The sequence below is a fragment of the Panicum hallii genome, chromosome 9, assembly GCF_002211085.1.
Source record: "Panicum hallii strain FIL2 chromosome 9, PHallii_v3.1, whole genome shotgun sequence".
NCBI lineage: Eukaryota > Viridiplantae > Streptophyta > Magnoliopsida > Poales > Poaceae > Panicum > Panicum hallii.
The window spans coordinates 71,332,316-71,353,792 of NC_038050.1; the positions used below are offsets into that span (position 1 = coordinate 71,332,316).

Consider the following 21,477-nt stretch of genomic DNA (forward strand, 5'->3'; position numbering starts at 1 on the left):
GAGCCGAAGCCGAAGCCGTACGAATCAGGGGCTCTTCGCACATATTTGGATCGTGACTAGGGGGCTATCAGTAAATATACATTACAAAAAATTTCAAATGGACCTATACAATCCATTATTTACAAAAATACCCCTGATTTGTATCGCGAATATTAATCGCGATCCAGACCGGGGGCAGTATTAATTATACAATCCAGTATTTACACAAAGACCCCTCATTTGGATCGCGAATATTAATCACGATCCAAACTAGGGGGTATTTTGTAAATGTTTCAGGGGTGCCGCCAGAGCCGTGGGCTCGTCGCCGGCGACCTCCGCTTGCCCCGTTGCCATCCATCCCGGCGATCCCCTGCCAAGATTTACCTCCTATCCGCATCCGTCTCCTCGCTGACGCAGACGCCGCGGACGGAGGCGCCGCCGGGGACAGCGCGCCGGAGCCCTCGGGGCGCGGCCACGGCGGGGATCGCGGCGAGAAGCTCGCTGAGGTCGGCGCTCGCATTCTTGGACGAAGGCCGCGCGGAGTCTTCAGAGGGGCTGCCGCAGCCGAGGACCGTGAAGAGACCCGGTCTCACCGACGTACCAGCCGTCGACGTCGGAGTCCGCGGCGACGCCTGGCGCTGCGAGGAAGAAGGAGAATAGGAGCAGGAGGAGGGTGGACGTGGGGACGCGAGCGGCGCCATGGCCGGCGATGGCCAATGGTGGCTGCGCTTTCCGGACCTGAATGGAACGCACAGTAAGCAAGAGTATAGCAAGTGAATTTCGTGATGATGCGCTGATGACTGGTGTTGCTCTGCATCTGCTGACTGCTGCAATGTCACAGTAAGCCGCGTTGTCGTGCACTGATCTGTAGCAAAGCAACCTCTGTCCAGCATTATTAAGTTTACAGATTAAGGCAATAAAAATAAAATGGGATTTCTTCACTCCATTTTCTTACCTGTAAGATGTTGAGAACTGGTTCTTTAGGATCATTGCTTTGGTTTTGCCTGTCCAATTATTTCTACCAGGCCGTGTCACTCCCAATAAGACACACTTTGCACCTGAAAGTATGTGTACATAACGTTTTGTTATTACTCCATTAGTCAGATGGTCCTCAGTTCACCTATATAGATGTATTCAACCGATATTAGAATTCTCATTTCAGACATGTTTTCGTGAGAAATAAGCAGACAGAAATAAAAATTCACACATATTTCTGCCCACAATCTTAGGACTGCTTGCAGTTATCTTGTGGATTAGCCCCTGTTTTCTTATTACAGATGGCGGTCTTAGGACTTCTTCCTCACAGTAGCGGAGTATATACAACTGCAGGCATTAATCGGGTCATGTACAGGGCAACGCGAACAACTTCTTGTTCTTCGGCGAGGAGAGCCAATGAACACTATCTGCATTTTTTGCACTAAGTTCTGCAGAGAATCATCTGCCTCCCTATAAGCTACAGGCCTACAGCTTATTGATCACACGAGCCTCTGTGCAGCATGGTTTATTTGCTTCCGGCTTCTCTCTCGTTCTCAGGCTCTGGAGCATGCAGCTTGATCGCCCCTCGTCTGCCGGGTGTTGTAAGAGCTGCATCCCGGGCACTTGTGCGCCAAGATGTGGAACTGCACGTTCGATGTCATTCCACAGTCGTTGCAGAGGATCCATATCTGAAAAGGAAAAGGGCGAAACAAAACATTACAACAGCTGGTTAATTTGACAGAAGAACAAGGAGACATGCATAGAGCCAACTCTGAAAAAAGGAAGCGACTTTACCATCTTCTTCTGACAGATTGCCGGCATCGGGGAGGCTGCAACCTGAACGAGGGGTCACTCTTGGATGGTGCTATATTACACTACAGGATAAGCTGCGTGATGGGGGAGAGGAGGAAGCTGTACCTCTTGATCAAGCTTCTGCCACATGTCAGACATGTCACAAGAAGACCTCAGGCAAACTGGGCACGAGAACCTGAAGAAATGAGCAGGTTGGCATCGTATTAGCTTGGAGTGGCCACGGTCTGGAAATGCATCGGCTAAGTGCCTGTCAGAAGTGGAGTGGACAGTGGAGGTTTACTGCTGATGCGCTCTCATCTCGTACAGGCATTGCAGATGAATCGTGTGTCCACAATGGAGCACGCTGACAGCTTTCGTCGACTCGAATAGATACTGTGAAGTTGGTTAGGGGATGATTTATCAACACAGTTTCTATAGAGTAGTAAAGATGTTCACTTTGGAAAAAACCCTATTTTTGTGACAATTTTGAATGGCAAATATTCACCTCAAAGCATACAGGGCAGTTTTGATGCATTGCTCTGTCCACGCAACGATGAGAATCCTTCAGCAGATAGGTATAGCAGCATCCTGCCACAGATCAGCCCCACAAATAGTACAAACTTTAACAGAGACATTGAAATAGGAATTAGCAAAATACTACTTAGTTCCTCGCAAAAAAAAGAAAAAACAATAGTACCACATTTATCACAGTGATAGAAATTCTCCACACCACCAGTCCTGTAAAAATAATGATAGCTTAGGACTGATAGGAGAAAATAAAAGGTGAATATTTCAGAAAGTTTCTGGCAGGTATGCACTACTTGCCTACATATGCCACATCCATCACAGTGAAACTGGTTCTTTGATACCTGAAATACCAGGGAACACGACACAAATAGGAGAAAACAAGAAAGAAATACTTCTGAACTGATATGTTGAAAATAGTTCCTGGTTTCATCAACTTGAGAATTCAAATTCTGAGCTTACATCATCATCAAACAAGTTGCATTTTGCGCAGAAGTATTTACCAAGACATGCCCCACAATTTGAACAGTCTTGTTGTACCTGTCAACAAAGAAAAATGATTTTCATGTGATGCACAGCTAACACCAGCAGCACCTGAAAAACAGTACCCCTGTAACTTACATCCTGTTCTTTGTTGCAGAGAGAGCAGATAACCTGTGATGTCACCAAAAAGTAGAAGAATAGGAGTAGTATCACTATATGCCAGAGGAGGTTCATAATGATTCAGACGATTTAAATGGACACGAAGGAAACAGTGACTGCTTTCTGTATCTGAAGAACATACTGTATCTATAGCAGATCGGTCTATGCTAATTGCTACGGCATGACATATAGGTTTTTGTTTTATGAATGTGAATATAGGTTCTTCTGCGGTGTCCTGTAGACCAGCCAATAACACCTGTCACTGACCAGCTTGATCTCGTCACGAGGAACCACGTGGCGGCCGTGGATACTGACCTCCAGTGAATCCTGCAAAGCGAAAATCAGGTTTGAATTCCGCATGAACCAGGTCGAAACATGCAGAATTCAGCAAATACAGTAGTAGCAAGTCCTGGCCTTGGCTTCGTTGTGGCAGTGCCTGCAATCAAATACCTCGCCGCAGCACGGCGCCCGTATCTTGCATTTCCTCCTGTAGTGCACGCACCTGGTCGTCCGGGGTAGGCGTGACTCCAACAAGAAAATGATCGCAGAGAGAAGAGAGAACTAAAGCCATGAGGGAAAATGGTACTAGTGGTTACCCGTATCGCTCTGGGCCGGCGGCGTCCGCGGCCATGGCTGCACCTCCACGAAGAAAGCGAACGCTTGCCGGAGCCGAGCACGAACTAGCGGTGCCGCCTACCCGCCGTGAGTGGACGCCGACGTACTGCCACTCCGCACGGCACGGTGGGCGGCGCGGGGCCGTGGGTATTATATATAGGCAACTAGGCAAGGCCCAGGCCGGCGCCCGCGCGCGTGCAAGGTTTTGGCTCGGCGCCTCTCAAAGAAACAGCGGTGGCGTCGTATTCGGTGGCGCTTCGCCTTTATGTGACGGAGTAAAATATAAACAAGGGAAGTGGCCGCGCGGGTACGAGGGAGACGGGTACCCGCGCGCTGCTCGTCCTTCCCAGGCTTGGCTTCGGTCTCGATCTGAGCTCGCCGTCGCCGAGCCCGGGGACGACGGTTGGTTGGGTGGTTGGTGCGCGGCTGCGGCCTGCGAGAGTACACCTCGCGGGATTGATGCTGTGCTGAATTACTTCCGCGAGTTGTTTGCTGTCTACAGTGGAAGGCAGTAGTGTTCTGTGATGATCAATTGGACCAACGGTCGTGCAAGCCGGAACAAGTAACCTCTCCATCAGCATTCAGCACCATTGACACAGCCTAGTGTACGCTCTAACCTTCTTCAGATCAGTTTCCTTGGCCAGAATTACACCTGCAGGCATCCTCGAAACAGCAGTGGTAACGTAGCATTATTCTGTCAATCTGTTGGCTTCTTTGTCCGCGCTCTTTCCATGACGGACCGCAGAAGCAACTCTTGCTTTCAGCCAGCGGAAGCGACGTCCCTACGGAAGCGCTTGCACGTACGCTTCTCTCAGTCAAGGCAGCTCCGATCCAGCTGCTGTTGGCCCTTCACACGAGCGGCCTAGTAAAGCTTTAACTTTGACCCGCGAACCAACCACCAAATCCACCGTGATCAGTGCCCGAGACCGAGAGCCTGACATGCTATCTGATCGACCAACTCATGGACGGAGAGGCTAGTGCCACTTGTTAACCCGGTTCTAGGTCGCGGATTGGACTCGAGACAGCGTGAAAGGAATGCGTTGCCCGCCTCACGTTTCCCTTCTTCTCGTGTTAACTGAGATGACGCTGCTTGACAGATCGTACCACATCCAACTCGCATTGTTTGACTCACCGGCCCATCAAAAGAAGACTCGCGAGGCATTCAAATTCGAGTTGGTGCCGCTCCGCCCTAAACAATTAGCGCGGGTTGCAGGGTGGCTTGTGGGTAACCATCAGCCTGACGGCGCCATATCATGTGATGAATAGGCAGGGGAAGTATGTATAGATCGTACTAGAATGCAGAGGTGATCCACTAAATTGAAATTTTGAAACTGTCTCATTATAAAATGTTAGGTTTTCTACAATGCTCTTACAGGCAATGAAGGCCCTGAACATCAGTGGAAATAAAATCCACTTTGGCTGGGGATTACAGGCACTCAGGAAACAAAGTGTATCGAGGATGGACAGCTTTAGTTTCGTGCAGCTGAAGAACATATATGAATCAAGGCACCACTATATAGGCACCGTTTCCCTCAATAAAGGCACCGTGCAATCTCAACCTACAGAAAAAAACAGTAAAACACAGTAAAGTCAGCTCACCATCTCGCTAGTCCTATGCAAGATTTTGCCCAAGCGCTCCATGCCACACCGGCTGAGCCTCTCTCTGTTCCCCAAGAGGACAAGAAGCACCGACCTGTGCCACTGGGGAACCACTGGAGCCCTATGACGGCGGAGACGAAGCGCACGGAGATGCCCTCCGCATAGAGAGCCGGCTGCAGCCGGTCGTCCCACGCCGGCGAGAGATACCACAGGTAGTCCACACCCACGAACGCTGCCGCCCCGATTCCCAGCGCGCCGGAGCAGAAGCCGAAGCCGTACGAATCAGGGGCTCTTCGGATCCTGATAAGGGGCTATCCGTAAATATATATTACAAATATTTACAAATAGAACCCTAGTTTGGATCGCGTCAGTAATCGCGATCAACAAGGGGGCATTTTGTAATTATCTAATCCTGAATTTATAAAAAGACCCCTGATTTGGATCGCGATTATTAATCGCGATTCAAACCAGGGGGTATTCTGTAAATATCCCGGGGCGCAACCGGAGCAGCGGGCTCGTCGCGGGCGACCTCCGCTTGCCCCATCGGCATCCATCCTGGCGACCCCCTGTCAAGATTTAACGCCTAGCCAGTGCCGTATCCTCGCCGAAGCACACGCCCCAGACGGAGGCGCCGCCGCGGGACAGGGCGCCGGAGCACTCGGGGCGCGGCCACGGAGGGGATCGCGGTGAGAAGGTCGGTGCTCGCGTCCTTGGACGACGGCGGCGCGGAGTTGTTAGAGGGGCCGCCGCAGCCGAGGACCGCGAAGAGGCCGGTCTCGCCGACGTGCCGGAGCCGTCGGCGTCGGAGTCCGCGGCGTCGCCTGTCGCTGCGAGGAAGAAGGAGAAGAGGAGCAGGAGGGTGGACGTGGGGTCGCGTGCGGCGCCATGGTCGGCGATGGCCAATGGTGGAACGCACACAGCAGGCAAGAGTATAGTGAGTGAACAACTTCTTTTTGCGGGTATAGTGAGTGAATTTCGTGCTGATGCGCTGATGGCTGGTGTTGCTCTGCATCTGCTGATTGCTGCAATGTCAGAGGATAGCATGAGGCTTTCTGTTGTCGTGCGTTTGAACCTGCACTGAAACATGCTCTCACCTGTAGCAAAGCCAAAAATGCCAAATGCAATCGAGTAACACTGTGCCAGGGGCGGATTCTGCAGCTGCAATGATCCACTAAACTGAAACATTGGAACTGTCTCATTACAAAATTTAAGCTTTGCTACAATGCTCTAGCAGGTAATGAAGCCGTGAACATCAGTGGAAACAATTCACTTTGGCTGGGGATCACAGGCACTCAGGCACCAAAGTGCAGCGAGAATGGCCATATTTCATTTCGTGCGGCTGCCAAAAATATATGAATTAAGGCACCACTAAAATCAAGTTACATTTCTTTTTAAACATGTTTTCCCTCAATAAAGGCACCGTGCAGTATCAACCTACAGAAAAACAACAGTACAACCTAGTAAAAATCAGCTAACTTTCAGATTCATGGACTTCCAACAAAATCTCTAATCAACCGTCGCTGGTCATTGTGAAGGCGAGGAGAACACAGGACAAGGTGAAGATGATCGTCCCTGCTGCGAAGGCCAGGATAGCCCTCTGGGAGAAGCCCTGCTTCTCCTGTCCGGCCAGCTCGACCTCCTTCAGCAGGTCCCTGATCTCGTCAATGTCCGAGTCTTTGGCGGCGTGGAGCAGCCTGCTTTGGACCTCGTCAAGCTTGGCCAGCCGTCTGGTTCGGCTGGCGTCTCGGGCGGACCAGATGAAGCCCGTCATCCTCCACAAGAGGATGCCAACATAGATGGCCACAACACAGTCCACACTGTAATGGTGCCGCTCTCGTATCTCCCTCTGTGCGCTGTGCAGGACTAGAAGCCAAATTGCGACGGAGATCCAGCCCCCATATGCTTCCTACGGGCATGAAATAGATGGAAATTGAGTTAAGATGGCATGGCTTAGAATTTAGAAGTATCCAGATAATGTGAGGAAATGTAATAGACACGCTAGAATGAATTGGTGACCCTTGAAAGGTAGTTTGTTTCTGACACAACAGGAGATATAAAACATATGCTATGATAAGGCAAGAAAGTAAACTGTAGCACACACCGTCCAAGCCATTGCAGTAAGAACAGCAACAAGCATGTGTCCACTGTACATTAGGTCATTGCAACCACCACTAGCTTTCTTCAACAGATGGTACCATGAAGGGCCTTCTCCAGGAGTTGGTCTCAAAATGTCTACAAGGAAGCTCATCCGTCCCCAGTCAGGCCTGTATTCATCTGGGTAAGCTTGAACAGCAGCTGTAAAAATATACAAGCTTAGTTTAGTCTCCACCACTGCACAAAAGCTGATATACTAACATTTAGGTAATAGGAGAAATGAACTAACCATAGGCCATATCGTGTGTTATGACTCTACGAATAGCATTTGAATCAGAAGCATATGGAACATAATATTTCTGTGCCCAAGGATGAGGATGCGGAGGTATTCGATAACGAGCTTCGGCACACCAAGGTCTTGCAGATGGAAGAATAGTAGCAATGAATGTTATGGTCCGAAGTAAACGACCAATTGCCATTGTGAACATATATCTTGTGGCTATACCAAGTCCAGGAGCTTTGATGCAGTCAAAAAGAACTGAGAAACCCAGCATAATAAACAACATCAAATAATGGTGAAGAGTAATAACATGAGCCCTGAGTAGATAGACAATGCTTTGAGGGAGCTTTTCGTTCAGTGATAGAAGCAGCCATTGACCAGTGTCTGGAAGTGGTGCAGCAGATCTGTTGAATCCAATTAACAGACTTCAGTTTATGAGCAATCGTGTAGATTTTGCGGAATTCATCTATGCATGTATGAGGACTATGAGGTGGCTGCAGACAATTATAGTACTAAGAGAAGGTTGAAATTGGAAAGGCAGCACTGCTGATATCTCCTTATCAATGAAAAGCTAACCTCTGCCCTCTGAATGAAGTACAATATATGTATACAAAGAGGTCGGGTTTTGATTCACATAGTATCGCAAATGCAATTATATTTTGATGTAAACCATGACCAAATAATGATTTATCAAAGAATCATGTTAAATCAGAATTGATATGAAGTTCTTGCATGCATCTATTACTGACAGCGTACTAGGGTTAGATAGACTGTTTATGTTAATAATATGCCTAAAGGAATCTACAAGATTCAAGCTCAAGTGATGCTTATACCTTGCTTGACAACTAAACTTCTAGATGCTCATTTATTCCAAAGATCATTGATGCTTTACTTGAACCTAAATCTTTAGAATGCCAGTAACAACACAATCAGAACAACAAAGACACAGCTATTGAGCATGGGTGAAGTTATAGGCTCCAATCTATTAAATTGAAAGAAGATCTCTTGACAGCATCACGAGGTTAACTATGATCAAACACTTAACAATATTGCAGAACTTAATCAATCAACAAAGCTCCATTTAACCAAATATCAATGAACGCTACTTTGTGCTGCAGCCCTTATATCCATCTCGCTAGTCCTATGCAAGATTATGAGCGCTTGTCATGAAGACAACTGACAACATACTTTCCTAATTCTCCCTACCTACAAAGAAATTTCTCCAGGATTCCCGAATCACTACTCTCTCCTTTTTTTAGCATGAGCAGTCTAAATCTCAGCCTTGCAACTTCAACAATTTCCCATACTCATCATTAGTACAACCTTTAAAGCTCAAGATCACATCATTCTTCCACGGACAAATCCGAAGTTCCAAACCCGTACGTTTTAGCAAGACCCGCCTAAGCTAAACAAGAAATTTGCAACTCAAAAGCTTTCTGAGATCTAGCAAGCCTCGACCCATGCCACAGCGGCTGAGCCTCGGTTTCCCAATAAGACAAGAAGCGCCGACCTGTGCCACTGGAGCCCCATGACGGCGGAGACGAAGCGGACGGAGATGGCCTCGCAGAGGAAGGCGGCGAGCATGAAAGCAATGGATCCCAAGAAGGGCAGCGCGGCGCGGAGCTCGGCGGACCAGTGGCGGTAGAAAGGGGCGCGCGCGGCGGCGGCGAGGGCCAGCGCCGCCCAGAGCGCCGGCTGCAACCGGTCGTGCCACGCCGGCGAGAGATACCGCAGGTAGTCCACGCCCACGTAGGCTGCCGCCGCGATTCCCAGCCCGCCGAAGCCGAGGAGCCGGCGGCTGGACGCCCGCGGCAGCTTCGGCCTCAGCACCCTCGCCTTCGCCATGGCCGGATCCCCCGCGAAGGTCTGCGATGGGTCACTTGGTCATGGACTTATGTCACTGGCCGGACCCGGACACCGGAGTAGGGGTGCTCGGCTCGAATGTGAGGGAAGGACTTGAGCGCCGAAAGCTACGTTGGGCTTGGGTGGGCTCGGGCCCTAGCTAAGAGAGTCTAGTCTAGGCGTCATACTCACTCTAATTCCAAATATCCGGCTCTTTTAAAAATTTACAAATATCTCTTGAATATATTTAAATTAACTCTTTAAAAATAGTATGGTTTGATTTGTTATAAAAATGCATTGATATTATTACTACTCTGCGTATGTTTAATCTGATCAAGGTTGGTCTGGCCTGTTGGTGGTTGTCATTGCTCTGGAGCATAACAGAACAGCCTTTGATTGTGTTAGTTGAATGCTAGCAGACGTTTGTGCCCACGGTTTAATATAAAAAATAAAACCTTTGGACATAAAAAAAACTGCTTGATAACTTCTTGTTTCACACTGAAATGGGTCTAAACAAATGAAATGACAATGAAACAAGAATGAGAAAGAAACAGTTGCCACCGAAGTAGCTAATTTTTCTTCCATGTAACGTTATCAATTTCCAACTCCAGTCATATCAAAATAGGAATGCACCTCTGGCATGAAGGGGCGCTGGGCCACCATACGAACACGCAACAGGGACGGTTCGGCGAGGGTACTATCAGAAAACACTTACAGATGCCAACAATTCAGTACTGAGAGATCTCCCCTTTCCAGCCAAAACCGACCGAGTCGTTCAGGCATCTAGCTATCACATAATAAACATGATCCTTAAGGTTTGGTGTAGAAAAGCACCCGGGATGCAATGCAATTGCCAGTGGGCATCAGTGCTCCAGGTGGAAAACACACTCTGTCAAACGCTGCAGTTTGCTTGCATCAAGCTTCTGGTTGGTCTGAGCCTTTGGTTTCTTGACAGTAAGCATCTTGGTCCCTGCATCCAAACTCCAACCATTTTGCACAGCATCTGCAATGGGGTTGATGGAAGTTGTTATAATCTAATTCTGGAGCAGATAAAGATCAACTGCAATAGTGTAAATAAAACTTGCATAACTACCAACTAAAAAGGCCTGTCTGCCATTGTAGTTCAGGCCGCATTCAAACATTTATAAGGATACAAAAATGTTTCCCCAGCACTAACAATCTGGGATAATAATAAAGTAATGGTGCCAAGAGATACCTGTCAAACTTGAGTTATCATATAACTGTCAAAAAAAATGTAGGGGAAAATGGATGCACTACAAAAAAAATACAGAGAAATGGCAACAATAAAACTGTTGGTGGCATCCAACAGTTCCACGACTGTTCTCAATGGAAGACACTGAGCAAGAGTAAGTCATTAATAAGTATCGGGTTGTTGGAAATAACTGCCTCTCTCTTGAGTGTTTATCACAAACACGCTAGCTTTTTTCTCTTGGTGGACAAGCACAAAACAGCACCAGTAGTTTTTGGTGGATGAGGGCTAATGCTAACAGGGGTACGCAAGTAGATACTGGTATCACGTATCGCTAACGAATCATACAGGCCACTATTAATTTTGTCAAAGAAAGTTCATAGTAGGCAACTGTATGTAGCCAAACTAGGAGGGATGTGGATAATATAAGATAGCCTGAGATAAATAAAAGACAAACTACTAAGCATAGCAAGCTTAATAGAGAAGTAGCTTGCAACGAGAAAGTAAGTTTAGAGCTACTACTGTAGAGATAACTGAAGCGTAGCAGCTCAGGGCAAACAAGACTACCCACAAGAACATCTTATATTCATATGAATTTTAGTGCAAATAAGCCTCAATGTCAAAAACAATCAAAAGCTCTTCATATCTGAAAACACCCAGAAGACTCAAGATTTATGCTTATGCCTTATAGAGCGGACAAATAGGTAGAGGAAAATGAATCATGTTATCTATCAAATTAAATAAGTTAGTGATGTAAGAAGGATATGACTTCTCAAGATTTATAGGGTCTAAAATAATGCCATCCCTTCGGTAAATATTTATGACTAAAGAAAAAAAAACATGAATAGTGCTCTCATTTCTTCAATGCAACCATCTAAATCCAAGACAGAGACATGAGTCGTAGTGGAAAAGAATTCAGTATATTCCAAATTGCAACATTAAAATAACTCTGCTACAGCTTAAACCAAAAAAAATGGTGATCGAATATAGTAGAACTCTCATATTGAAATCGAAAGGGAAAATCTAACTTGGTGGAATGTGAAACATACAGTTTGTAGAATCCTCCTCACTCATTCCCATGAAGTGAGCCACATCAGCAACGGTGATTGTGGAATACGCAGAAGTCAAAAGCTGGAATATCCTCTGTCTGTAGCTTTCTACATCATAACAAACAAAGATCAGATATTCACTTCAATGGTTACACTCGCATTATAAAAACAAGCGTTGATCATTTTCCAAACAAGCAAGCAAGCAAACAGAAACCATCCACCATGTTAACAGGAAAATCATATTTTCTTTACAGATATGTCAGAATATCATTAATTTGTTCAGCATTTCATTTTGCATTTGGTCAATTCTGCCTTAGTCTCAAAATTTCAGCACTCTTGCCATTTGATAGCTACAATTTTTTAACAGCAGATGTAGACACATAACAATCCTAAGCTCCTCTCAAGTAATGTAGCAATGAGCCATTGGTTCACTACATACTATCTGTCAAAAGTGCATTCTGCACCAGCACTTCTCGCACTATGCTTTCACCATACAGCACAAGTATATAAATATCAAATTTGCTAGCATAAAAAAAATCCTACTGAAGCACAAGGTGCTATGGTCAATTGGCACCTAGGGAAACAATAAAGTTTGAAAGAATAATCAGTGATCAGTATCATAGAGCCATGAAGCTCCCCTGCGAACTTCTCGGTCATCAATTTAAATGAGGATATCTGATTCTCTGTGCAACCCAATTTTATAGATGCATTTTCCCACCACTAATCCATGGCAACTACATGTTCAACATTCTGTCCCCACCTATGCCACTAAACTACCACATCTCTATAGAAGCAAGTGGTTTAATCACGGTTCAATCTGCACTAGTTTGCACAACAAGCATAAGAAAACTGTACGTGTTATACAAATAAAGCATTGGGCCACTTGAATTCTTCTTTGGATAAAACAAGGACTATACCTAGGAAGGCAGCGATGAAGTCAGCAATGTCAGGGCCCCACTCAAACCCCTGTGCGGCCGTGTAGACACCAGCGTAGTCTCGGTTCCAGAGGCACTGGCCGATCCTCCAGATGGCGGCGAGCTCCGGACGCGCGCCCTTCACCTCCTGCGGCAGCGACTTCCAGAAGAACCTCGCGCTGTTCCTGCTCAAGGCCAACCGTACCACAGCATCCTCATTAACAAAACCCTAGCCCAAATCCAGAAAAAGATGGGTAAAACACGAGGGCAAAGGGCAGCGAATCGCATACAAGTCGTTGAGGTACAGATGGGCGAGGAGGTGGACTGCGTAGGGCCATTCGTCGGTGGTGGTTCCCCTGGACGCGGCCTGCGAGATGCATGGGGATTCCCGTGAGGCGGGGCGCTTACCTAACGCGGGGGTGGAAGAGAGACGATGAGGCCAGGAGGGTACCTGGAGGAGGAGTTCGTCGCAGAGAGGGGCTAGAGAGGAGTAGGACTTGTCGGAGAGGGCGGCCTGGACGGCGGAGAGATCCATCGGCGGCGAAGGAGGTGGAGATCGCCGACGACGGTGGGGAGGAAGGGCCGGAGGGGTTTTTTGGGTGTCACTAGCGCTATCTCCAACCGTCGTTCTCTGTATGTTTTATACCCGTCATTTACAGACTTCTTTATAAGATTCTCTCCTCTATATCTTATTTCTCTCCAACAACGTTCTCTAAATCTCATTCTCTATACATTTATATTAGAAACGTATTTTATTCCAATTTTTTATACGTACGTATTTATCATACCTCAATGCTATGAACATATTTTATTTTTATTTAATCCAGTGTTTAAAACGTAAAGAAAAAATAGAGAAGAGGAGAGAGAATCTCTATATATAGAGAAAACCTGTAACGTTCTTTATTTTAGAGGACGATTTAGAGAACGCTGCTGGAGCATATAGAGAACGGAATCTTCTCTGTATATAGGGTAGAGAACAGTTTAGAGTCTCCCGTTGGAGACAGTCTGAGCCTTACGTAACATTCATGAGAGATGTAACTATATAAGCGGCTATCAGGTCTGGTCAATTATTGTTACGTTATCAACGTCCAGCACCAGATCTGATTCTTTTTATTTCGTATATTCCAATCTATATAATTTTTTGTCAAATATTTCATAATTTATTCAAAATATTAAACTAATATCGTTAACATTTTAAATACTAAATTAATTTAAAAGTTCATACAACATTCTCTCCTCCAAACAACGCGCAAATCATAATTCATTCTCAGTAAATTTGAACATTCGGTTCTTCAACTGAGTTCACAAAGACGAATCCGCATCATACGAGAACAGCAGAGTTCAATAATGATGGCAGCTGATGCTCAGCTATATCTATGGTATCTTAAACAAATATAAATACCTAATTTGTTTCTAGTTTATAAAGCTAAATTTGGCGAGGTGAAACACCAAACGGTTATGTGTTATCAATCTTAGCAGCAACTTTAAAGGTAATTCTCATTTAAAAACTTGATTAATTTAATTAGGTGGTCCAAGTCAGCTGTATAATAATTATAAGGAAAAAAACAGAGAGGAAGCCGTTCTTTGTTGCCAAGCTACAGCAATAAAACTGAGAAGAAACAAACCAACGGGAACCATCTTAGCCAGAAGGCATGATACAGAATAAACATCGAACATCATATAAAAATGAATTATGCTGTTTCGTATCACATACATATATCGTGATGGTTTCCGATTCCAGCAAGGATAACCAAAGCTAGAGTGACATAGGCTGTAATTGTTAACCCAGATTTGCTCGGCTAAAATTATACTTACTGGTTCATATAATTGGTATAATTCCAGCCGAGCAAATAGCATTTTGCTGCAAAATTTGGAAGTGATAGAAAGCAAACAGCACTCAGAAACCACAAAATCCAGAGAAACCGGAGTGAACAAAACACATGGAAAACACCCGCTCGCTTCTTAAAAGAGGCAAGTGCATTTCACAATCATGAATTCACAGTGCATTTCTAAACGATGGCATACAAGGTTTTAACAATGACGTTTTCACTCTGTGATTTGCAACTACGTAAAAGAATCTTCTAACTTAGCTTTCATGATAACACGTTTAAGAATGCTACAATGCACAATTGGAACAGCACCATGTCTGAGATAAAAGGCAAATGGACGAATAACCTAGCTACAAAATCATAACTAGCCTCATCCCCACACTGGAGTCACTATGTAACTTTGAGCATAAACCTAACCAGATAAAATGTTACAACGGACGATAAAAAGCTGAAGGTCATGGAATTGCAGAGCTGATGCCCCAGCCAGTCTACTCTTGTGGAGGAGGTCCCCGGCCTTGCCCTCCGCGCCCACGACCACGCCCGCGGCCCCGACCCCGGCCCCTGCCACCTTCTGCACAGTTAACAATGATTCAGTACTGGTTCCAGGGAAAATTCTCGGATAACTCTGAAGATAAATTGAAAATAATTCCTCATACAGTAAAAAGAAATAGGATGCTGATATAGTTACTAAGCAAACAGATTAATTCCATAGTTTCATGTCAAAAAAAGATATTGTTAAATTCATCCTGATAGATGGATTTAGTAATGCAAACAGTTCCATTAAATCATGTTACAAGATAGAATTTATAATTAAGCCAAAGCAGATGTATTTACTTTCTAAGATACTATCATCCTCGATCCCATGTCAAACCATCAAGAGACAGAAAGAAGAGTCAGAAAAATAATATTAGAATGGTTAGAATGCTACTCCCAAGTCAAATTTAAACAGAACTAACCATATCCTTGCATAGGTGGTGCATTATATCCATCATCATATCCACCAGCTTCTTCCATCGGGTAAGCATCACCACCGTAACCCCTTCCAGGCCCAAAAGATCCACGCCTTCCCCGACCCCTCCCTCTGCCACGATTTCCACGTGGAGCCTCCTCTGGTTCTCCAAACTCATCATTGTAGTCCACTCCTCCATTGCTGAACCCTGCACCACAATGATTCCAAATGCAAAGTCAGCAATCAGATATCAAAAGCAAGACCATGTATAACTTACAGAAACATACTGAAATTACAATAACAAGTTTAACCAAGCAGATATATACCTCTTCCCCTACGACCTCGTCCTCTTCCACGACCACTTGGTATGGCCTCTGCAGAATTAAAATACAAAAGGTTCATTATACATAAACAAAAGTAGGGAAGATGTAGTACAAGTTTCCTAGCTAACAACAGCACACCTGCATCCTGATCGAACTCAGCTGCTGGCCTGACCTGATCAGCTGGTATCGGTGTCTGGTAACTGCAAGAATACAAAGTCATGTTCACATCTTGAGTTTCAAGAAGGGAGGAATTAAAGAATTAGAAACAGAGAAAGGCTATCCTAACTGCTAGTGACCCAATCTAGAACAGGCAACACATTACAAATCTAGCAAACCAGTGCTACTTATTTCTCCAAAGGCTATCTTTAATGTATGAAGGAACTTCTGTCCATATCACTATCATATTAGTTACTGGCACATATACTGCATGTACTATCTTCTATGCTTATATACAGGAACATTATAAACTGTGACCAAACAAAATTGTCATGATAATGTATCTAGGATAAGAAATTTATATTCAATGTATTAAATCTGTATGCCCTTATTGCAAGAAAAATGGGACAATAGTCCTCTAAGAAATTTTGAACATACACGGAAAAGAAAAGGCTGTGACTGCACATACCCAGGAGACGATGTATCCAGCTCCTTCTTTGACAATTTAATGGTAATCAAGGACACATGGCGAGTGGTCTCCAGACTGCCATGGAAACATGAAGGGATCAGGTAAAAATCTCTTCAAAAAGCAGAAATGTAAGAAAATATGCCCCTTACGTGACAAGGCCTTCTTCCAATGGCTCCCAAGTATCAGTTATGTCAATGGATTCAATAGAGGTATTCTGATGGAGACCAACAATCCTTCTCTGCTCAGGGGATAGCATACTTAAGTCAATAATTGGCATAGCTACAAAAGGGTATCATTAACAAAATAAAGTGGTATTATGAAGTTGTAATTCCACCTTAAGAAGCTCCACGATGACAACTGTCTTGTTGATCGCCCTTCCCATAGCCTTGATGACAATGTCATCCACCGCGTTGTCCTGCAATGGATGAGGAACGAGAAAGCAAAAACAGTGAATAATTTGATTTAGAGCAAACAGTAGTAGGTGCTTCAAGATGCAAGGATATTCCCCAGACCGCCGCCCTAAAACTTAAATCAACCTACTAGCATAAGCCAAGGGGCAAGATGTTTCTGAACCTTACACAATTACAAGGAACAGTACTAAAGCAAGAATCCTACACAAAAGATTCATTAATGAACAGTGGCAATCTCGGCATACATAGTAATGAATACATGAGAAAATCTCATCACAATTTAGTAGCTCAATTAGGCAGTGGGTACCTAAAATATGCATCTGGATACATAGACCCCACATATGCACCATGCAAGGGCAAAGCAGTGAACCACACCTGCCTAACACAATCTATCTAATAAAATAACAAAATTAATAGTACCCGGCCAACAACCGCCTTCGGGTAGTTGCTACTACTCGTTTTCCCTCCAACCCTGGCTGTAGGCCTCTAGCATAACCACAATCGAGCCCTAGAACGAACAGTAAAGAATTCAAATTCGAAGCCCTAACAGCAGGAGGGTCATCCTCCCGATTCGCGGCGCGCGGCTCGCTCACAACAAGCCTACCGAACCCGCACTAAACCCTAGCCAAAAATCCTTGGTTTGGGGGGGCAAAACCGCGAGTTTCTTGTTTCCTCTCAGCCCAGATGGACGGAACGGCGAAGCAAACGAGCAAGCAGAGGGTATCCGTCGAACCTGGAGCAAGGCGAGCGCGTAGGTGATGTAGTTGCGGGGCCGGCCCTGCGCCGTGATGCGGATCTCGTTGGCGCCGATGGGGGACTCCTCCCGCGGCTTCTCCACTCTCTGGTACCGATCCATCGCCTTCGACGACGACGACGACGACGACGCTAGTCGTCCTCCTCGCCGAGCAAGCGCGAGCGCGAAACCTCCCCTCGAACCCCCCTTGCGAAGCCGAAGGCCGCGTGCGTTGGGTGCTGCGGTTGCGGGCGAGAGGCGCGGGCGCGGGCGCGGGCGTTGAACTCGTGGTGGTTTGGCTTGGGAGGAGGTGGTGCCGTGGTGGTGGCGATATAAGAGAGAGGGGGGGGGGGGGGGAGCGAAGACAGGGGACGAGGCCGGGATGGATAGGGTTTCCCTGCAGGGGTCGGCCGGTCCGAGCGGGTCCGACAGGGACACCGGCGCGGCGCGGCATGGGAGCCCGGGCCCGGCTACACTCGGACCGCGTGAGCTGCGCCGTTGGGTGGTGGCCGGGCGGCTTTTCGGCTGGGCTCGTTGGTCTGGTCCAGTCCGGTGGGTGGGGGCCGGCCGGCCTGGGGCCACTCTGCCGCGCGCGCGCCTGATTGACGAAGGGGGTGCGGATCCGAGGCGGAGGAGAGAGCCGATCGGGGCCGTCATCTCGGGAACGGGTGGCGTAGAGGGGAGCCAGCTGTCCCAGCCTGTTTGGAGTCCGTCGTGGGCTCCGGTTCGTTGCGCTCTCTGGCGCTGACCGACCGCGCGGTGGGCCCCGTGGAGTTGAGTGTTCTGACTGAGCCCGTGCCGTTCTTGGGCTAGACGCGAAGATCCAGCGATGATCCATCTCATCTGGAGATTCTTCGAAAGGGACACACCCCACCCCCGACAGAACGGATTGGAGTCCAAGTCGAACTGGGCTATGTAGCGTGGAGGAAATGGACATGTAACTTGACTATTCTCTCCAACGGCCCGTTGTGTATACTACGGTAAGGCCTGTTAATCTGTTGCATCGACTATCCTCTTCAGCGGCCCGTGTACTACAGCTTCGCCACCAGCCCACCACCATACACAGAACTACAAGGACGATTAAGCCCATGAAGCGAAAATCACGCAGCTTCCCAGCATGGCGTTTTTGTCACAGCCGTAGGAAAAAATGCATTCGTCGATTAATTTAGTCCCTGAAGACCTACATAACATATTTGCCATAGAGCACTCAAAGTTAAAGAATAATAAGTGTGAAATGGTCGGACAAGTTGTATCTGCAATCTACCTTGATACAAAGGCAATCAAACTCGAAACAGTTATCGCTTTCTATAAAAGAGTCCTCGATAAAAAAAAACTCCAAACAATTATTTCATTTTCGGTGCAAAAGGCACATTTATCACTTCTTGCAAATTTCTTTTTTAATCAAATTGTCTTTTGATACCTGAGCCACATGAAAAAATTGATTTTCACAACCTATTCACCGTGATGCTTGCATTTTTCATTTTTTGGTCCTTTTCCAATGTCCAGTGCAGCATTCACCGTGTGATGCTTTGGGACAACAGGCTAGGTTTTTTTTGCCCCGCTAGTAGCCGCCCTGAGCCCCGAGTCCCTGACGCAGTGACGCCGTCCCAAAGCCGCCGCCAAGACCCAAGGGTGTTTGGTTTCTCCTCTTTCGCTCGCCATCTCGAACGCTCGCCGGCCCCGGTCCAATCCCAAGCAGTCCTCGACGGAGATGGCAGTTCCCGGCGGCCGCAACGGGCTCAGGGACGACGAGGACGACATCGCCGAGCACGCCGAGGCCTTCGCCGGCGCCTCCGACGACGAGGATGTGCCTCCCCACCTCCGCGCCCTCGCCAACGCCGCCCAGACCGGCGACGTCGACGCCCTCCGTGCCGCCCTCGGTACTGGCTTGATCCAACCCATTCGCTTGCGAGCCTCGTTTGCTGGAACACTTCTAGGGTTTGGTGGCATCACTTGATTAGATAAGCGCACCAGTATTGCATAGGTTGAAACTTTTTGCGGTCGCATTCATTAGCTATTTCTAATCGTTGCAGTGCACTTCCCGATTCGTACTACTTCCGTGAAATTGCATTGAATTCCACTTGCCAGGTTGCTACTTTGCGTGGTATTGCTGCAAATTTGGTCCTATTTGAACAACTAGCTATAGTGCTGTATATAGCCCTGTAGATACTTGCATGGGCTTGTGCGTGCAAATTTTTCCATGTGGTGATGTGGATCAGCTTGCGTGTTGCCTGAATTTGTTGAAGCCTTCTATATCATTGTTGTGGTGAATGGGTTTGAGCCTTTGGGAGGTATCTGCTTCAGGCACTTGTGTTTCTGTTCACTTGTTTGGTGTTCTAGTTGTTTTCATCTTTGGGAATTGTGTTATCTCTGAGCAAAATGCTACCTCAGCTCCATGGCACTTGAATGAGCTGTGTATATAGAAGCATTAGATGGTTACATGCTTAATGCAGTGCTGGAGAAGATAATCATACCTTTTTTAAAAATCATACTTACATCCTACATGTGGGGGGGGGGGATGCAGCTTTGCTTTGTGCTGCGAAAAATACTATTATTTTTGAAGGACCCTTGCAGTTGGTTTAGTTTTTTTTTTACCAACCAATAAAAAGGTTGAAGCATGGCTTGTTACTTGCTGGTTTGACATGCTGTGGGCATCTCCATGAACCTTTTTGGTTTTCTTCAATCTTTGCAATCATTGTTCAGGAACAAATGCATGATTAGTCCTGGTTTGATCATTCAATATTTTTCCCATGTGCCCCTCTTAACGTAATATTATACTGATGTAATGTTCAAATCTATCTATTTAAGTTACCATACTATACATATGCTAACCATCAGTGTCAGTACATGTTAACTGCATTTTTCAAAGAGTCTTATTCCTAAACTTGATGAATGACTCAACTTTTTTTCATCGTATCCAAATTAGCTGCCCTTGAACTTTGCCTTCCAGTGTTTTCGTCTACTTACTTTCAAGTGCATACCTGGCAACAGGAAAAAAAATCTGTGCATATTTGATCATCTGTAGAACTCTTCACATAGGTTCTACTATTTTTATTTACGCAGATAACCATGATGACAGTATTGATGTTCCTGTTGAAGATGGTGATACTCTGCTTCACCTGGCATGCTTATATGGTCATCTTCCTTGTGTGCAGGTTGACATTTTTATCTTGTTTATTTCTCCCCTTTGATTATTGGCTTTGTTTGTAACTAACTGTGGCCACCTGTCAGCTATTGTTGGAACGTGGGGCTAGCTTGGAATGCAAAGATGAAGAAGGTGCAATTCCTCTTCACGATGCTTGTGCTGGAGGTGTGTATTTTTTGACATAAGGAGCTTTATGCTTTTAGCCATTGTTCTAGTTTGTTTGCCTAACATCTTTCTGTACAGGCTTCACTGAGATGGTCCAATATATGCTCAACTTCGCTGCTAACAGGGATGATTGCATAGTGCGAATGCTCAACACCGTTGATTCTGAAGGCGATACAGTAATCCCACAAACCTTTCCATCATTTCCAAACTGATGAGATTATCATCAATATACCATCTGCATGGAAATTTAAATTATGCACTTACCTTATGCAGCCGCTCCATCATGCTGCTAGAGGAGAACATTTGGATGTTGTCAAGCTTTTGCTCGAGGCTGGGGCATCTCCCAAGAAAGAGAACACTTATGGGCAGACACCCGCTGATATGGCTGACCAAGACACTGAAGTTCGAACCCTGTTGCTTGCGAAGCAAGTTGAGGCAAGCACACACATGAGTGATGATTAAGCACAGTGGAATTCTTGGTTGAAACTGGTGATATGGAGCAGTAGTCGAAATATATTGCTATCTTATCTGCCATCCACACTTCATCGAAATTGAAGTAATATTGTAGTCAAAATTTTATAGTATTGAAGGATTAGCTACACGACTGATGCTCCTTTTCCATACTGTTGCATTATGAGATAAATTTGGGCACCCTTCCATTTTGTTTTTTCCTTTTCTGATGCTCCTTGGAGATGCTATACGAGGCAGGCAATAGTGTCATGCTTTTTTACAATGTCTTCTGCTGGTTAATCATTTAATTGATTGATTTACTCCCGGAGCGT

General features: G+C 46.0%; 6 protein-coding genes across 8 annotated transcripts; 1 reads left to right on the top strand and 5 right to left on the bottom strand.

Annotated features, from left to right (window-relative positions):
* Positions 1-172: 172 nt before the first annotated feature.
* On the bottom strand, positions 173-1,042 carry LOC112873503. The gene is made up of 2 exons (XM_025936462.1): positions 935-1,042; positions 173-861 (listed from the first exon to the last, which is right to left on the bottom strand). Exons 1-2 carry the CDS (start codon positions 967-969, stop codon positions 360-362), a joined length of 537 nt encoding a protein of 178 aa, XP_025792247.1. The 5' UTR covers positions 970-1,042; the 3' UTR covers positions 173-359.
* A 127-nt stretch (positions 1,043-1,169) lies between these two features.
* Positions 1,170-3,643, bottom strand: LOC112873502 (E3 ubiquitin-protein ligase RZFP34-like). Of its 3 annotated transcripts, none has more exons than XM_025936461.1 (12): positions 3,510-3,643; positions 3,328-3,415; positions 3,181-3,240; positions 2,893-2,925; positions 2,734-2,811; positions 2,572-2,615; positions 2,444-2,484; positions 2,252-2,334; positions 2,072-2,139; positions 1,873-1,942; positions 1,750-1,791; positions 1,170-1,643 (listed from the first exon to the last, which is right to left on the bottom strand). In XM_025936461.1, exons 1-12 carry the CDS (start codon positions 3,542-3,544, stop codon positions 1,509-1,511), a joined length of 777 nt encoding a protein of 258 aa, XP_025792246.1. In that variant the 5' UTR covers positions 3,545-3,643; the 3' UTR covers positions 1,170-1,508. The 3 variants fall into 3 exon arrangements, with proteins under 3 accessions (XP_025792246.1, XP_025792245.1, XP_025792244.1); XM_025936460.1 differs by having other exon boundaries at positions 2,048-2,139; XM_025936459.1 differs by having other exon boundaries at positions 2,048-2,139; positions 2,444-2,615.
* A 2,776-nt stretch (positions 3,644-6,419) lies between these two features.
* On the bottom strand, positions 6,420-9,450 carry LOC112875452. Its single transcript, XM_025939309.1, has 4 exons — positions 9,012-9,450; positions 7,511-7,905; positions 7,229-7,422; positions 6,420-7,033 (listed from the first exon to the last, which is right to left on the bottom strand). The coding sequence occupies exons 1-4, from the start codon at positions 9,344-9,346 to the stop codon at positions 6,638-6,640; spliced, it is 1,320 nt and encodes a 439-aa protein (XP_025795094.1). The 5' UTR covers positions 9,347-9,450; the 3' UTR covers positions 6,420-6,637.
* A 433-nt stretch (positions 9,451-9,883) lies between these two features.
* LOC112875453 (COP9 signalosome complex subunit 8) lies at positions 9,884-13,143 on the bottom strand. Its single transcript, XM_025939311.1, has 5 exons — positions 12,968-13,143; positions 12,807-12,883; positions 12,520-12,701; positions 11,603-11,710; positions 9,884-10,346 (listed from the first exon to the last, which is right to left on the bottom strand). Exons 1-5 carry the CDS (start codon positions 13,049-13,051, stop codon positions 10,207-10,209), a joined length of 591 nt encoding a protein of 196 aa, XP_025795096.1. The 5' UTR covers positions 13,052-13,143; the 3' UTR covers positions 9,884-10,206.
* A 1,353-nt stretch (positions 13,144-14,496) lies between these two features.
* LOC112872574 (ribonuclease P protein subunit p25-like protein) lies at positions 14,497-17,693 on the bottom strand. Its single transcript, XM_025935610.1, has 8 exons — positions 17,386-17,693; positions 16,577-16,657; positions 16,392-16,480; positions 16,243-16,317; positions 15,756-15,817; positions 15,621-15,668; positions 15,302-15,502; positions 14,497-14,916 (listed from the first exon to the last, which is right to left on the bottom strand). Exons 1-8 carry the CDS (start codon positions 17,506-17,508, stop codon positions 14,834-14,836), a joined length of 762 nt encoding a protein of 253 aa, XP_025791395.1. The 5' UTR covers positions 17,509-17,693; the 3' UTR covers positions 14,497-14,833.
* A 1,284-nt stretch (positions 17,694-18,977) lies between these two features.
* On the top strand, positions 18,978-21,366 carry LOC112875928 (BRCA1-associated RING domain protein 1). The gene is made up of 5 exons (XM_025939938.1): positions 18,978-19,265; positions 20,449-20,540; positions 20,617-20,695; positions 20,774-20,871; positions 20,969-21,366. Exons 1-5 carry the CDS (start codon positions 19,097-19,099, stop codon positions 21,155-21,157), a joined length of 627 nt encoding a protein of 208 aa, XP_025795723.1. The 5' UTR covers positions 18,978-19,096; the 3' UTR covers positions 21,158-21,366.
* Positions 21,367-21,477: the final 111 nt, after the last annotated feature.